At 46.9% G+C, this 16,999-nt stretch overlaps 2 protein-coding genes across 3 annotated transcripts; one reads left to right on the top strand and one right to left on the bottom strand.

Moving 5' to 3' along the window:
- Positions 1-2,223: 2,223 nt before the first annotated feature.
- LOC117864501 (uncharacterized) lies at positions 2,224-7,498 on the bottom strand. 2 transcript variants are annotated; one of them, XM_034748628.2, is made up of 18 exons: positions 7,193-7,498; positions 6,337-7,115; positions 6,109-6,253; positions 5,587-5,637; positions 5,324-5,499; positions 5,144-5,221; positions 4,937-5,048; positions 4,714-4,798; positions 4,590-4,641; positions 4,446-4,507; positions 4,242-4,357; positions 4,006-4,127; positions 3,747-3,809; positions 3,601-3,658; positions 3,264-3,337; positions 3,104-3,152; positions 2,892-2,971; positions 2,224-2,648 (listed from the first exon to the last, which is right to left on the bottom strand). In XM_034748628.2, exons 3-18 carry the CDS (start codon positions 6,227-6,229, stop codon positions 2,586-2,588), a joined length of 1,362 nt encoding a protein of 453 aa, XP_034604519.1. In that variant the 5' UTR covers positions 6,230-6,253; positions 6,337-7,115; positions 7,193-7,498; the 3' UTR covers positions 2,224-2,585. The 2 variants fall into 2 exon arrangements, with proteins under 2 accessions (XP_034604519.1, XP_034604520.1); XM_034748629.2 differs by having other exon boundaries at positions 7,007-7,115.
- Positions 7,499-15,079: 7,581 nt separating this feature from the next.
- Positions 15,080-15,859, top strand: LOC140223420 (bZIP transcription factor 60-like). The gene has a single exon (XM_072295258.1). It carries the CDS (start codon positions 15,080-15,082, stop codon positions 15,857-15,859), a length of 780 nt encoding a protein of 259 aa, XP_072151359.1.
- The last annotated feature ends 1,140 nt before the right edge of the window (positions 15,860-16,999 follow it).

The raw sequence follows: 16,999 nt of genomic DNA, 5'->3' as shown, positions 1-16,999 counted from the left end.
AGGGGTCGGGACCGGAACTGGAGGTTGAGCACTTAACTTGGGGAAGCTGAGATAGGGGATCAGGGACTCGGATTAGACTAACTCGAGAGATTTGGGGTCGGTCGTCACACGCATCTTCCTTGCGATGAGGAGGGGATGCCCGGGAAGCTGCGGGAGCTCACGGCCACGGCGAGAAGCGCCACGAGGAGGGCACCCGCGGCCGCATACCACAACCGGCCGCCCCGTCGGCGCTTGGCCTCGCCGGCGCCGGCCGCGGCATCGTTCGCCGCTGGGGCGGGCTTTGTAGTCATCAGCCGCGCCGGCGGGGAAGCTTCCAGAAGCGAGATCTGAGAGGACTCGGAAGGAATTTTCACCCCGTGTTCGAGTCGAAGCAATGGCGGTCTGATGTGGGGACGGACAGGGGAGTTGGAATTTAACGGGTAGTGGTGGTACACTGGTGGGGACATTATACAGGGTGGATTAGGGGAATCCGGGTGTAGCTGTTATTTAGGTAGCAATTGCTAGTGCACTAGATGTGTTGTTGTATTTCTTGTGATGGAATCTATTCACTAAGGTTCGAGTCCTACGCTCGATACTGATGTTTGCATTTTTTTTTATCTTTTTATGTGTCTAAACATATCATTAGAACATACTATTAGCATTTTCTATGTGCATATTGTTCACCAATATCGATAAAATAAAATTAGTTCTACATAGGTAGAGATAATTAATACTCTCGTTCAGTTATAGCTCATTTTAGATTTAACTAACGTCTAACGTTACTAACTTTGACCAATTATGTTCACTATATATGTTAATATATTCTTTCAAAGCCATACTCAAAGCTAAAATCTAACTAAAACGAACTATAGTTTAAAAGTAAGAGAGAAGTAGTCAAATATAATATTTTTTCTTTTGCAAAGCATTAGTGCATCGCTATGTCGGCCGGGCCTTCCTTGTGTATCCTTTTCCCCAGCCGCCGTGTGCACGTAGCCTTTCGCGACGGGATTAAGCGAGGGAACACGTGCGGGGCATGCTGCAAACCGCCATTTCCCGAAGAACGGACAGGGATCCGACGGCCAGCGTCAGCCTACAGCTGATCGGACAGCTAGGGACGTCCCATTTGACGTGGCACTGGACCGTGGGCCGCAGCTTTGACTATTGGCGTTGACCCACACCCACTACCCCTCTACGTCAAGTGCTTTGCCTTTTGCCTATGCGTACGTCGCACGGAGCACTGACGGTGAGATTTATTTCGCGGGCTCCGCGAGCATTCATAGCATCTAGAAGAAGCAAAGATATCAGGAGTCGGAAATCTTCTTCTGTACAGCGGGCAATTCAGCATTGTACGCATTATAAGTCAATTTTGCTGGCTGCTAAAGGGTATAATAATGTATCAGCAACTTATGGGGTATTTGGATACGAGATACTAAGGGCATGTTTGGGAGACAGGAGCTAAACTTTAGTCCTATCACATCGGATGTTCGGATGCTAATTAGGACGACTGAATATGAGCTAATTACAAAATTAATAGCAAAACCGCTAGACTAAATCGCGAGATAAATTTATTAAACTTAATTAATCCATCATTAGCGAATGGTTACTCCATCATTAGCGAATGGTTACTGTACCATCACATTGTCAAATCATGAACTAATTAGGTTTAATAGATTCGTCTCGCAATTTAGCAAGAGGTTGTGCAATTAGTTTTGTAATTAATCACTATTTAATACTCCTAATTAGTATCAAACATCCGATGTGACTGGGGCTAAATTTTAACCCCTGTGTGCCAAACAGCCCCTAAACTTTAACACGATCGAATGTTCGGATACTAATTAGGAGGACTAAACATGAGCCAATTACAAAACTAATTGTACAAATTAATCCATCTATTAAGATTAATTAACATGATCGAATACTAATCAGGACTAAAATTGTACAGATTAATCCATCTATTAAGATTAATTAATCTATCATTAGCAAATAGTTACCATCTATTAAGATTAATTAATCTATCATTAGCAAATAGTTACCGTAGCGCCACATTATCAAATCATGACCTAATTAGGCTTCATCTCGCGAATCCATGAATCCATCTGTTCAATTATTTTTATAATTAAACTATATTTAATACTTCCAATTATTTTTATAATTAAACTATATTTAATACTTCCTATTAGTATCAACCATCCGATGGTGCTAAAATTTAGTGGGATGTATAACACCCCTTTAATACCCAAAACATGCATCTGGATTCTCTCTTTAAATTTAATTGCTCAACATATATATAGCCCAAGTTACAGGGTATAGCTTTGGCACCGTCGACCAGCAATGAAACCCACATATGCCTACAGGTAGGCATCAGCAAATCCTCACAAGTACAAGAAAACTCTGATCGCACTCGATGGCTATAGCTTGGAACTGACATGGTACAATTTCGGGACGCACAACACCAACTGGCAGCATCATGGAATAATCGACTATTCTTCCATGCAAAGAGCTTCGTGTTCAGTTGAAATACTCTTGGTGGGTGCTGATTGAGGTCGCACAGGTGGAAATATGGGTTACTGGCCTACCGAGTTGTGGTGTGCCTGCACATGTAGATTTTACCAATTCAAGGAATTCTTGGACTGCTGGAGCTTTGCATTGTACGTGCTTTCCAGTTCCTCCTGCAAAATTTCATGGCCAGATAAAATTCAGACACGTGGCTTTGTAAATGTCCTGGATACCGATATAGCAAAGCGTTAATTTCTTGGTAAGAATATGTTCAAGCTCAAGATCAAATGGTTTCAAGCATAGCTTTAACTTTTGAGGAGAAGTTATGTTATATTTGCCTAAGATATTACCGCCAAAGATCTTTTGCAAGGTTTCAATTATCCACATACTTGCTATGAATGAACTGCCACTCATACCTTGCACGCTTTCAGCAGCGGTTGCAGAAACGAAGTTCTGAAAAACCTGATGGATTTCTCAAGGGACGTTCTTTCCCAATCTGTAACTCATACAAGGATTATGCAAAGAGGGTGTATTAGGCAAGGTTGCATGGTACTACAATGCTCTTTTTTGCAATTACAAATAATACACTTTAATACAAATCACGGAAGGTGCATACATAATCACTTACTATTTTCAGAATCTGTCTGAAAACTAGCAGCATTGAGCTCTCCTAAAAGCTGTATAAGTAAGCTTTCACAGATCAGCATTGTACCATGATGCTCAGAAGAATATGAAATGTCAGGGCACGGTCTTAATTCATGCTAGGCATATGGAGTTATGGACCATACTTGTGATAGAGTAGGAACAGCTGTAGGATCAAAATCCTCGCAGTTATTGGGATCAATTGGAACACAAACACGACCTAAAAAAGAAACAACAATCATTTATCAGCAATAAGGTGCATTGTGTGACAAAAATTTCCAGCAGTTCTTAGAATAGTAAAGTTGACTCATCAAAATAAACTAAATTTGTTTCTTAGAATAGTTCAGTTAAGTGCCCCATTTGTTCTGCAGTCTAGAGGTTTCAAATGGACATGTATGTATAACCTTCTCTTGAGATGAGAGATGCCACCTTATTACCACATTACAAACTAAAACAGGAATTGAATGCATTATGACTTTTTACCTGTCTTTGGGTGTATACAAAAGGGAGCTTTTAGTAAATGATTCATGTGCTTTGATACCTGGCACATGTATAAAGTTGATTAGGAGTGAGAACAACCTTCGATAGTTATATTACTGCAAACACATACAACTGATGAATTTCCTTACCTCCATGTCAAGTCTAGGATATGTGTATAAGAAGACAATCTCTTCCACACATCTCCGAAGCCCCTGAGCATGAAGCATATAACAATTAGTAATATAGAACATAATAGCATGAATCAGCAGATGCAACTGTAATTGAAAATGTGGAATATTACACAATATGATGAAATAAAAAGAAATAAATAGTGATTGATAAACAGACATTTAAACAGACAAATGTCCAAACAAAAGTGAATAGGACTGCAGGAGATTAAACATGAACCTTGTGCTTTCCTGACTGTAAGGTCGTCTTCAATTGCTTCCATCTGGCTGCATTGACATCTTCCTTTGAAATAGATGTTGATCTATTTCTCTGCCACTTGTCATGGAGCTCACTAGCAACATCTAGAAATGAAATCCACTTCAGAATGATGAACATATTTATGCCATGCAAAACAAGAAATGGTAGATTTCATCTATATCAGACAAATGTTCATTTCTTATGGCGCATTTTCTTACTTTCATCAGGGATGAGATCAAGTATCTTCTGACATCTATCCTCTGACGCAAAGAGTTGTTGGCTAAGTAGCAACTTATCTTCAAAGAAGCTTTCAAGAACATCCGTGTACGACTGTCTGCAGGCACATAATTACATAATAATCAACTTAGCTCTTCTATTTGTGTTGGTAGAACAAACAAATTGACGAGACAATTAAGACATACGCAAGGAAAGGATGGAGGACAGGCCCAGCCAAGGATACTTTCTTCAGTGCGTTTTCACCACCCTAAGATAGATTCATAGAGTTAAATATATTTCCATAGGGGGATAACAAATGGCATCTAAAGTCATGAATGATGAAGCATCACCTTGTAGACTCGAAAGTAGTCAGCAACCGCAGCCCTTTGTTCATTGCTGAGCCTAACGGGAGAGCACAGGTGTATTTTAGGATCATTAGACATAAGAAACAGATAGAAGTTAATTCAAACATACTTTCTTGCTCTGCTATCACAGACCCAGCAATGGACACCACGACGGCCACTGTATACCCACAATATGTGATTGAAACCAAAATCATCTGCAAATAACAATTATAGTTAGTAAACAAATTATACTACAGTAGAAGTAAACCAACTGCAAATATGAACGTCGTGCAGATAAATCTGCAAAAGTGGGTAGTTCATGTTATGACTCATTGCATGATAAAATGACATGCCTCTAAGCGAAGTATCCAGAATTTTGATAGCAATGGTCATTAAGGGCCAGCAGTCCAAGCAGACATCAGCTCCAGAGCAGCAGTAGCGAACATCATCATAATCAGATATATCCTGGGATGAATAAAAATGTTGACAGCTTGCAGTTGCACAAGAAAGCGTGCACAGATAGAATGAAAAGGGAAAGAAAAGAAATGCAAGATTCTTACAATGTCAAAAATTAGTTCCCTTTCCACAGGTACAAAGACATTATTGCCAGATTGGGCATAAGCATGACGCTTTGCAGGCTACACAAAAACCACAATTCATCAGGAAGTAGCAAACAGAGGGTAAGGTAGGAAATTAGAATGAAGGAAAAAAATGATATGTTCAGTGATGTTGCATCATACATCTACGCTGTAGACAGGCCCAATATCAATCTTGAAAGGGCACTTCTCCTTAATAGAACTCTCCAATTCAGAAGCACTATCAAAGGACTGGAACCGCAGGTAGATGTCATTCTCTAGTGTAAATGAAAACTCCCGACGTCCAACATATGACTGATCACATCCAGGGTGCTTTCCATCTATAGAGAAACAAAATTTGGGTTAATCAAGACATAGACAGAGAGTAAGCCTAACCCTAACCAAAGAACCAGGATGTGAGCACGAACCATTTCCATAGCAGAGCCATTTAAAGAAATCACCGTATGGGAACAGCTTTCCTGCAATCGTATCACTGGTTGTTAGCAGTTAGCACAAGCAATAGCAAAAAATTGAAGACTTAACTAGTATCCTTACATAGTTGAGTAGGTTTCTAAATGCAAAGCCTCAATCAGGTAAAGAGCATGTCTAATTACACAAGATGAATTACAAAATGTGCTAGGTCTGAAGGAAAGGGGTATGGAAACAATTGCAAGAAAGTGGAAGGAGTTAAAGAACAATTCTTGTAGCAAGCAACTATTAGACATTGCTTCCACATCTTTCAGACGCCTCAATCACAGACAACAGGGAAAAAAACACAAATTCATTAAAAGAAACACACAGATCCTCTACAGTGAGATGCAAGATCACAACCTTGTGCAGAATTAACAACAACAAAAGAAAACACATGGTTATGGACATATAGGAGGTACGGATCCTGTTTCAGTTTATCTTCCCCATTCCACGCTTTAAAAGGGAACGAATCACTTTACCATAGTAGACTCGGAGGTAGTCGGCATTGAACCCCTCCGGCACGGCAGTGGAGGCTTCTACCTGTAGCTTCTGCTGGCAGTCAATCTCCATTGGGTCAACCTGCTCATCGTCCCTTCCCATCCTCAGATCAAAAACTGCCCGTGCCTAACAAAACAGAGAAATTCAGGTTAGATAAAAAGAAGCATGGACTGCATTTGCGGGCGGAAATGTCAGGAAAACCGAAGGACCTCAGCTGACAGGGTTGGAGGCGGGGGTGGAGACGTGGAGTTCGCGTTCCAGGCGCCAGCGGCTTCGGATCCACGAGGCGGCAAAAGGAAGGGACGGCGCACGAGACCGAGTGGAGAGAACAAGGCGAGGTGCTGGTGGGTGGAGCGGGGCTGTGGCGCGGTGCGGGCGCTAGCGGCACGGTGTTCGTTCCTCGAGTTGTGCCAAGGATGCGGAACAGAAGAAGGGGAAAAGAGGAGGGGGAATGGTGGGAAGGAGGGCGCCACTCCCGCCAAAAAGCCGCCACTGGCACTCTGGTTCTGGGCCTCGCTTAGGATCTGGGCCTTGTTGTCTTAGTTTTGTTTTCTAACTAAAGCAATGTTTTCATGCATTATCGGCCCAGCCCATCAACACCTCAGCGTGAAATACGCGATTTGACCAGAGTTCCAGGATTGTACTCCCACATATGGACAGAGCCATCAGGATTGTACTTGAGTTGGAAACATAGATCAATCTTACAGAGCACAACACATAGATCAATCACAAGTAGTAGTATTATCAGAGGCTCAGAGCACAAAACATAGATCAATCTTACAGAGCATAAGACATAGATCAAGTAGTAGTAGTAGTAGTAAAACAGAGCGCAAGCCATAGATCAAGACAGGACACAGGAGCTCAGATGCTCACGCTCACCTCGCCCTCGACCTCGAGCACACCCGGACCACACCCTCGAGCCCGGCGCCGTTGACGTCGTCGCCTCGGCGGCTCCGTTCCTCAACGACGCGCGGCCCCCTTAGGAGACCTGCAAGAGGAGAAAAGTGAGGGAGGCGGATCTGCGAGGGGTCGGAAGAAGAAGAGGAAAGAGAGAAGGTTGTTTACCTGCGCAGCCGGAGCCCGGAGCCGGAGAAGGCGAACCGCAACGGTCGGGAACCAGAGAGTGGCGGATCTGCGAGGGGTCGGGGGGAGGAGCCGGGGAGGGAGGCGGAGGGGCTAGGGGAGGAGCGGGGTTACGGGGAGGGAGGCGGAGGGGCGACCGGCGAGCCGGCGGCGGGCGAGGACGCCGGATCTGAGAGGGGAGGAGGCGCCGAGGTGGAGGCGTCGAGGGAGGAGGCGACGAGCCGGGGGGAGCGCTGCGGGGAGAGGCCGAGAGAGACTGAGAGAGGGCGAGGGCGGCGAGGCAGCTCGATGCGGGAGGCGGGGACGCGGGGGGTAGGGTTTTGGCCGGGGTTTTACACGGCCTGCGGACGACGGGCCGAGGCAGGCCTTAACAGGCCGTGCCGGCCGTTGCTGGCCCACGGGCCTATGGGCCAGGCCGTGCCCGTGCCAGCCCACGGGCTGAGGCAGCGGCCCAGGCCTGGCCCGTGGTGTAGGCCGGGCCGGCCCCGCCTGCAAGGCTGCTGTGGCGGGCCGTGCTTGGACCGGGCCAAAAACCCGTACCGTGGGCCGACCCACGGGCCGCGGGCCAAATGGCTCACTATCTGGGACTCGCTCTGTTAAATGGCCTACCGAATTGTCTGTTAAACGGCCTACCGAATTGTCGTGGAAGCAGTGACAGGATATTATCTTGGTGCAGCCACGTCGTTCAGTATTTTGACATCTATAGCAGATGCATGACGCAGGGATGAACAATCCAGATCGACCCGTACGACCACCATGTCCGATGCTGCTCTCAGTTTCAGTGCCTCGTAGGGCCGGGGATCCACTTGTCGTCTCTCCTTCCGGTGCGCTGCGAGGCAAGGGACGCCACCGACAGCCAGGCGCGCACTTGTCGTCAGAGCTCGAGGTTAACAGCTTCGGGATAGCTAACTGCTTCGGGCACGAACGAGGGAGCTCGACCTTTGGTCTGTGTCAGGATAAGAACAAGCAGTGTAGCAGTACCCTGCATGTACGTGGGCGGGCTTGTAGGCCAGGGCAGACAATTCCCTTTCGTGCCAACAGAAAGGAGACAAGGAAAACTCTGGTGGTGATCTGCAGTCCAAACTATGAATTGACGAATCCCCTGAAGTGGCCCAAAGGGCGATGAACACTTGAATCCTTTGCAGGTTGGTCAGTTAGTACATGCTACACGGTGGAGCTGGGCTTGCCGTCCTTCAGTGGGTCGCTCCGGCGCGGGGAGTCTCTCTCATTCACGCTTCCAAGTGCAGGACACCGACAGCCCCGCCGTCTCGGTCAGCCTGTGCCCGTGGCTTATCTCGAAACCGATGGCCTCCGTGGGCTTCGGCTGCCTTCAAGTGCATCTGCTTGCAACTCTTGGTGTGCTTGCATGCGTGCCTGGCTTCGTGACGCAACTTCGGGACGCTGGTATGCGTGCTTGCATGTGTGCCTGCCTGCATGCATGTGCCTAGCTTCGATAGAGTTCAACTTCAGTCGATGGCTTGGAACTCGAGGTTAACAATTTCGTGACGCTGGCACGTCGCGAGAGCTTACAGCTTCAGGCTGCCGACTTGAGTTGCTCAGTATTTCGATGCTGCTGAGTGACGTCGTGTCACTCTGGGTAGCTTTAGGCAAAATACAAAGTGGACTGTCAGTTTCGCTTCAATCGGTTATAATCTCTTTGTTTCTTATGGTGTTCGTGAATTTTATTTCATATCGAAACATGGTGGGCGCCAAATGTTGGGATCTGGTCTCGGGAAGAGTAAGATCACAACACAGAATGAGCTCTTTCTTAGCTTCGGACTAGAGAAAGATAACCAGTTGAGACAAGTGACCGAATGAGCAAATGGCCAAGAGTCCTTCCTCCCACCCCTTGGGCTTCTTTTATAGGGTGAAGGAGGTGAAGGTTATTTACATTTATTCCATTAGTGGGGTTTAATATTAGGTCCTTAGGCGTCACAAATGAGTCCCTAATCCTTACAATCAGGCCCTTAGCCCCCCTTTTCGGGTATCTTCTACACACAATGGGGGTCTCTAGCCTTAGTCCACCTAAGGCGCACCCCCAACAAGTATAATCATTTAGATGGAAATATTCTCAAATCAAATAAATATATGAACTGTGAGATAGTAAATTAAGAATCTTTTTGTGCCTAGTCTTCCACATTGAGGAACTTAAAATTATGAATAAAAAGATCATTAAGGGAAAGAAGAATCTTCGTCTTTGTTTGCAGTTGTTTGCTCTCTGAATTGGGATTCTAAAAGAAAGAGAACCTTCAACGACTGAAAACAGGATCAGATCAGAGCTTTGTTTACCTTTTCAGACGTAGCTGAAGTTTTTTCTTTTCCTGTCACACTATAGTATAACACGTTCTCTTTGAGAAAGGCATAATGGATCTGGAAAAAGAAACCTGTCCTATCTGAGTCCACAGAAGGAAGTCACATTTATGCACAATTCAACTTTGGAAACGGTTCCTCCCATTTTGTCTCCCTTATTAGCCAGTATGACATGATCTCTTTTGTTTTTTTGCAATATTACCATGACTTGATCGATGTTTCTTGTTCCTCATTTAAAGTTGGGTGCAACCACCGTTTAACGTTTGTGAAACTTGTGGTTGATGTTGATCTTTTGATGCATTGGAATCTGAGAACCGGTCGAGGTCGATACAGTACTTGTGGTGTTGTGGCTCCAAGTGGGTCTGAGTCATTCGTTTGAGATAAAGAACAATAATACGCAGAAAATGTTAGCCAAGACCCGAGATTCTCTTATTGGTATGGTAGTTTGTAGGAAGTACTATATTCCCAACAGAAGTTGAAGCAAAGTGTAGTCTGACCTCTTCCTAGTTTTTTGCCCCTGGGGCAATGACTCATCTTCATATCTATTTGTCTTGCAGCTGATGTTTAACATTTTTTTTCCATGCCTACTGGATCTATCCGCCTCGCCTCACCGCTTATGTACACCTTGGAATCATCTCAACCGTGGTGCTCGAACATGGCTCCAGCTGAGTAGTTGTGCTGCAAAAGTGGCTATGTATCTGACACGAAGGTTTCTTCGTGGAACTTTACTAGGATCTTGACATGAAACATAATGGTAACCAGAAAAAAGATAGCCTTACTCCCGTAGTTAAATGTAGTTTACCGAGTAATATATTACCAGCAGAAGTAGAAGCAAAAGGGTGCCCTGCCTCTGTTTATTTGTTTATGCTGTTGTTCAGCCGACGTTTCAGGTCGTTCTCCATGTTCGCTTTTGCTCTGCTTCGCCTCGCCACTTACATGCACCATGGAAGATGGAACCACCTCATCTACGGCTTCGAATTGGTCCAAATTCTATCTCAATTTGTAGGGTATTACAAAAATCACCATATGTATCATATTGTTACTCCCTCCATCTATGTTTATAAGCTATGGTACGATTGGCATGATTTTCCAAATAACACTTTGACCATTTATGTATTTTATATTATATTGTTTATGGTTATAAAGCTATAATTATGGTCAAATTATTATAGAGTTTATATTATAAAAAAATAATAGTCAAATTATTGGTCAAAAATATTGATATGCGTGTGCACCTTATAAATAAAAATGGAGGGAGTATTTGGATTCGATCATGTACTCCCTCGATCCTCCATGTGAACACCGTGCTTTGACTAGTTGAAACCGCGATGACCACTTTTGTGGATGCCATTTTTCTTGCTGATGACATCGTTGTGAAGGATCCCTTATCGATGTTGTGTGGCGGTTAGGCTATGGTTGTGGGGTTGGCATGCTTGCCCGTCCTTGGGATGTTGAAGCTGTTGCATCGCCATGGCAGAATTCTGGCAGAGGTTGTTCAGTGGGTGTGATGAGAGGTTTCTTGAGGCCATGATCAATATCGACTCAATGCTGTTTCTATGCGATATGGATCGTCAAGCATCAAATAACTGTTTTCTTGCAGGACATTTCGGACATCAAGAGTTTCTAACTAGACAAGTGACGTGGAAATTTGTTGATGGACAAGTATAAAGCAAATTTGAAGCAAGGACATAGAAGAAGTTTGAAATTTAGCATTTCTAACTCTTTCTTAGTCTTCTAGCTTTCTATTTTGTTTTTTTGTCTCCTAGCTTTATATCTTGTTTTTTTTTCTTGTGTTCCCTTATTTTGAAATTTAGATTCTATGAATTCCTGTAACTTTTGGCTATGTATATCCACGTGTTGATATAGAGGTAGGATGTCTATCCATTATTTAAAAAATATACTCCCTAAAAAGAATATAATTCTAATTTCTTCCTAAGTCAAACTATTCCAAGTTTGATCAAATTGATAACGAATGATATCAACTTTTATGACAGAACTTTTATGACACAAAATGGTTATACTATGAAAATATATTTTTTAACCTATCTAGTGGTACTTAATTGTAGTGGTACTTAATTGGTATCATAAGTCTATATATATTTTTGTATTAACTCAGTCAAACTTGAGATTATTTGACTTAGGATAAAATTAGAATTGTAATCTTTTATGAATGGAGGAGTATGTTATTTTTTTAACAGCCCACCCTAACAACCTTACCACACGTGCACTAAGATGATTCTACTCGCCTATTAGCCGTTGATGTAGTCTTTTCTCAAATATATATATTTCTATCGGTGTCTAACATTTTTGTATGGTTTTCACCGGAATAATCATATATGAAAAGCTTAGGCACAGTAGTAACATAAAATAATTTCAACACAAACATGATGACTAAGCATACTCCAACAACCAGAATAAACTTAACTCAGATAACATGGGTTGCAGTGGTTTCATGTTAGCGGGGATCCCAGATGAGGGAAGCCTAGGAGAACCGCCTACTCCAACTATAGTACATACTAGATCTGACTAACAGCCCATCCTACCTCCTCTACCTGATATGACTAATAATACCGAATCCAGGCAGAATGAGAATATACACCTCTGGATGACCGAAGAACCAAAAGAGATGCTGCGGAAAAAGGGTAAATAAGTTGAGCAAATGTGAGGCAGGTGGTTTTTGCGACAAAGTCTAATAGGAGTAGGCATTTGCCAGGTAATACTTTGAAATCGTAAAATCCAAGTGGAGTGGTCAAATAATTTTTTGAGCGGATTTTACAATTTTTTTCATGTTAACTTAGTAAAGTGCACGTGCGACACGCACATGTTTTTTTAAAATCTATTAAACATGCCTTTTATTTTCATAGAACACACGTAGTAGGGGAAAAAAAGGACTTAGTCAACTTATACGTAGAAGAAAACAATTAAACCCATCCAGATATCATGATAAGATAATAATTAAAATTCCAATATAACATGAAGTAGCAGAATTAATCGAACAAAAGGAAATAAATGATCGAAACAGTCATAAAAAGTGCGCAAAAATTGGCTAAATATCTGAAAGAGTTATAGTCAGGTACAAAACTTAGGAGGCAGCGAAAAATTCTGCATCATCATCGTTTCAGCATCCCCACGCAGTCTCCTTCGGCGTCCCCAAAAACTATAGGAAGCTTCCATTTCTCCTTCTGCAGGTGGCATGCAGTCAAACATTCTCTCTTGCTTCCACCATCCCAAGCAAAGTATGCATATATCACAAAGAGCCTATTGTAACATCGTATCACTACTAGAGAACTGACCTTCCATCCTACCCCTTTTGTCATGGTTAACATTGGATCCGTGATTAAAGTGGCTTTAGTTCCGGGTCAAAAAAGAGGAACTGGAAGAACAACGATAGGAGAGGCTTTAATTCCGGTTGAAAAGATCTGGCACGGACGCCCCCTTTTGTCCCGGTTAAAAATTCCAACCGGGAGGCTTTTGTCTCGGTTGGACCAACCTGGACAAAAGGGGCCACGCGGCCCTCGAGGCATCGCCCTTGACCTTCTTATCCTCCCTACCAGCGTCTTCCTTATCCACCCACTCTTTCTCTCCACTGTGCTCTCCTCATCTCCTCATCCCTCTCCTCTTCTCTCCACTACTCTCCTCCACTGCTTCTCCACCGCCGCCCCCTCCCCCTCTACTACCCCTCCCCTTCCCCCACTACTCGCCTCGCACTGGCAGTGAGGAGCGGCAGTGGGATGAGGGCAGGTGGCGGCGCGCGAGCGTAGGTGGGAGGCCAAGCGGCGGGCGGCGGGCGGAGGCCAAGCGGAGAGCGGCGGCAGAGGCCAAGCGGCGGGCGGCGTGGAGGTGGGCGCGGGAGGAGGCTGGTGGCAGCGGGGCGGAGGGGCGTGTGGCGGCGGCGGGCAGTGGCGGGGCGGAGGGGCGGGGGTGGGCTGCCGGCACGGTGTTTTTTATTTTTTTTCCCAATCGGGACTAAAGGACCCAGGACTAAAGGACCTCCTTTTGTCTCGAATAATTAGTTCCAGTTAGGCATTGGAGAGATATGCTCCTTCCCAATCGAGACTAATAGTTAGTTTTCTACTGGTTTATGTTTGTTTAAGTAGAGTTTAATAGACAACATAAGTTCTCTACCTAAGGGAAAAGTTAGACGCACTCCACCAATACTACTTAAGTTTATATCTATATCTGTACTATTAAAAAAATGAAAAGGCCATGTTTTTTCGTACGTCGTGCCTTTCGGTCTGCTTCGTCCCACCATAAATTAATTTTTAGTCGTCCGATACACTCCTCCCTCCTCTCCCTCTCTCTCCTCCCTCCGCTCGCTTCCTCTCCTCCCCACTCTGCCTCACCCACGCCCCAAACTAGCCGCCGCACCTACCGCCCTCCAGTCCCCAGATCCATCCATCCCCCACCGGCTGTCGCTTCTCCTCCTCCTTGCCATGACCTCCCCTGACCTTCTGCAAGCGCGCGTGGACCCGCGCCGCGCACTCGCTCGACACGCCGCTGGCTCCCTCGCCATCTCCCCCGATGGCTCCATCTCCGCTGAGCTCTCCCACTCGACCCGCTCGCGGCCTCTCCTGCTCCTCCTCTCCATACTGCCCCTGCACGCACTGCATCTCCAGATCCCAAACGTCCTCCTCTCCCCACCAGGCAGGCGCGCTGCGTGGCCGAACAGAGCGAGGCGGTGTAGTAGTGCCGGTTTGCCCTGAGGAGGCGGCACGGCTGGGACAAAGTGCATCCATGACCATGCCGGGTTGTTGGACCAAGGCTGTAGGGGCGACCTCTTTGTGCTAGCCTCCCTCCAGCTGCATCGGCTTAGTGGCGGCAGCGGCACACGGGGCCAAGAGGAGGCGGGCAGCCGCTGGGCCTTGGCAATGTGGCCTCTGTGCGCTGGCCCCTTCCGGTGTCCCATAGATCCTCTTGCTACCGGCAGCGCTCATGGCGGAAGGGCACGGCCACGCGGTCGGTGATGCACCAAGAGGATGCGACTGTGGCGGTGTGGCCCCACCTCGGTGCATCGTCATCCCTGTCCCCATCTCATATACAATGCTACTACTACCGCGGGATATTTAACTATTTGCTATCCTTACAGATGTCACCTCTCCATTTGCCATCCTTACGGATGCATTTACATATTTGCCATCCCTCTATAAACGAAGCAACATATTTGCTATTTTCACTGATGTGGCATACCAACTCACCCGTGCCAGCGTGAATCAGGATGGAAAAAGACCAAATGCCTTTCTCCTGCCATCCGCGCGCCCAAGCCCCACTGCTCGCGCCAAGTGCTCCCTGCCCGGCCCCCACCACGCCCGGCCCCCACAGATTCCGATGACCAATTCCCCTAGTCCCTACTTTTTTTCTGGCGAACCCTGCATGCTTCCGCAACCACGATCTGACCCAATGAGACCCAACACCGCAACTTCCTCGGCGTCGTGTATGCGCATACGTCAGCCGTGATCTGATCGGCGAAGGCGAAGCCAATGGTGGAGCCGACCCTCCTCGCGTCGGCCATGCCGGACCCCTTTGCGGACCTCCCCTTCCCCGAATTTCAGGTGCCTGTTGATGGTGACAACTTCGTCTTTGAGGAGGGCGAGCGGTACGGATGGCATCAGCAAGGAGAAAGGGGAGGAGGACGAAATGAAGCAGCGCGCGCGGCTGGTGCGCAACCGCGAGAGCGCACACCTGTTACGGCAAAGGAAGAAGGAATACATGGAGGAGCTGGAGGGTAAGGTGAAGGCCATGCAGGCCACCATCGCCGACCTCTGCACCAGGATCTCCTGCATCACCGCTGAGAACGCCGCTCTCAAGCAGCAGCTGGGTGGTGCCGGAGCCGCCCCGCCGCCGCCGATGCCATTGTACCCCGCCGTGTACCCTTTGCCGATGCCATGGATGCACCCGGCGTATGCCATGCATGGATCGCAGATACCACTCATGCCAATCCCTCGGCTGAAACCCCAGCAGCCAGCACCTGCTGTAGCAAAGCCACCTGCCAAGAAGGCTAGGAAGGCAAACAAGGTTGCAAGTGTCAGCCTCCTGGGATTGCTGTGCCTTGTGATGCTTTGTGGGTGTTTAATTCCTACAGTAAATCGGATGAATGGCTCAGTTGATGCCAGAGAAGGTGCTAGATTTGGTCCATCTCATCATGGGAGGGTTCTGGCTGTTGAGGGTCCTCGTGATAGTGCAAATTGGATGTCAAAATCCAGTGCGCATATTGAGTGTCAAATATCAAAATTTCTCGGAGAGGAGCGAGGCGGGGAGGACTTCCGACGAGGGCAGAGGGGAGCACAGTGGGGAGGAGTCCGGTGGCGCGACGGCAGGGAGCGGGGGTCAGGGAGAATGTGAGTATAGCAGTGGGTAAGGAGCACTCGCGGTGAAAAAAAGTAATTGGTTTTCGGCAGAAACATCCCCCATCTCGCGATTTTGATGGGTCTGCACCCTATCATCTTTCTTAAATACATGACACGTGGGTGCGGCATAAGGAGTACGGTGGTCCCGATTCGAGTGAGAAAAGTTTTCAAATGTTTTCGATCTTTATAGTAATCTATACCTATACCTAATATTAAAGTGCGGTTGTTTCTTTCAACCGTCATGGTTATTTTGCAAAAAAAGTCCCTTAACTTTTTCGTAATCAACCCGCAATCCTAGGAGTTAAGCTGCCGTAGTTCATTTTTCTCTCTCTTGTTGTCTTCTTTCTTTCTCGTCCTGCACTCCCTTCGTGAGCCCAAGCCAAGCAAAACCGGCAAGCGGCGAGCCTACCGCTCCTCTTTCTGGCAGCCCCTTTGCTTCCAGTGCAAATTGCTGCAGGTGACGGCGGCTGAAGGCACTGGTGACGATTCCCCCTCCCTCAACTCCCCCAGTGATGCAGGATACAAGAAATCTATGGTGCAAGGCCATGGCTGCAGTGGCTGCAGAGCGCAAGCGTTGAGGGAGTTGCCACTTCCTCTTCCTGCGCCGACGCCGCGGGCGGCGGTAGTTGTGCCCTTCTAGTCCATCCTCACAGGTAGCGGGGAGCTCAAGCTTGGCATCCGAAAGATCGATTTGGGAAGCGAAGAGCTCGAGCTTTGTGTCTGAAGCTCAGTTTGGGTTGCAGGGAGCTCACGCTCGGCATCAGGAAGCTTGATTTGTGCTGTTCTTCGTCGTCAACCCGGTCATGTTCACCATGACCAACACTAGTGGTGACGACTGCGAGCTGCGGCACCACGGACGTGCGGGCTGCAGCATGAAGCACGTGCGGAGGCAGCACTAGAGATGCACGGGCCGTAGTGGGAGCTTGAGGGGTAGCATAGGTCAGGGGCAAGGTTTAGGCGGGCGGTGGCACGACAAAGGTGAGCTCGAGGAGTAGCGTTGGGAGGTTGGGCGAAGTCGTTGCGGCGTGGCCATGGCGAGCTCGAGGGGCGGCAACCCCTCCTGTTCACGTCCCGTCCTATGGCGGCCATGCAAGGCTAGGGGCGTGGCGGCAGGAAGGTGCCGGCCGGCGGCCGC

The sequence above is a fragment of the Setaria viridis genome, chromosome 7 (assembly GCF_005286985.2).
Source record: "Setaria viridis chromosome 7, Setaria_viridis_v4.0, whole genome shotgun sequence".
Lineage (NCBI taxonomy): Eukaryota > Viridiplantae > Streptophyta > Magnoliopsida > Poales > Poaceae > Setaria > Setaria viridis.
This window is presented reverse-complemented; position numbering and strand designations above follow the sequence as displayed.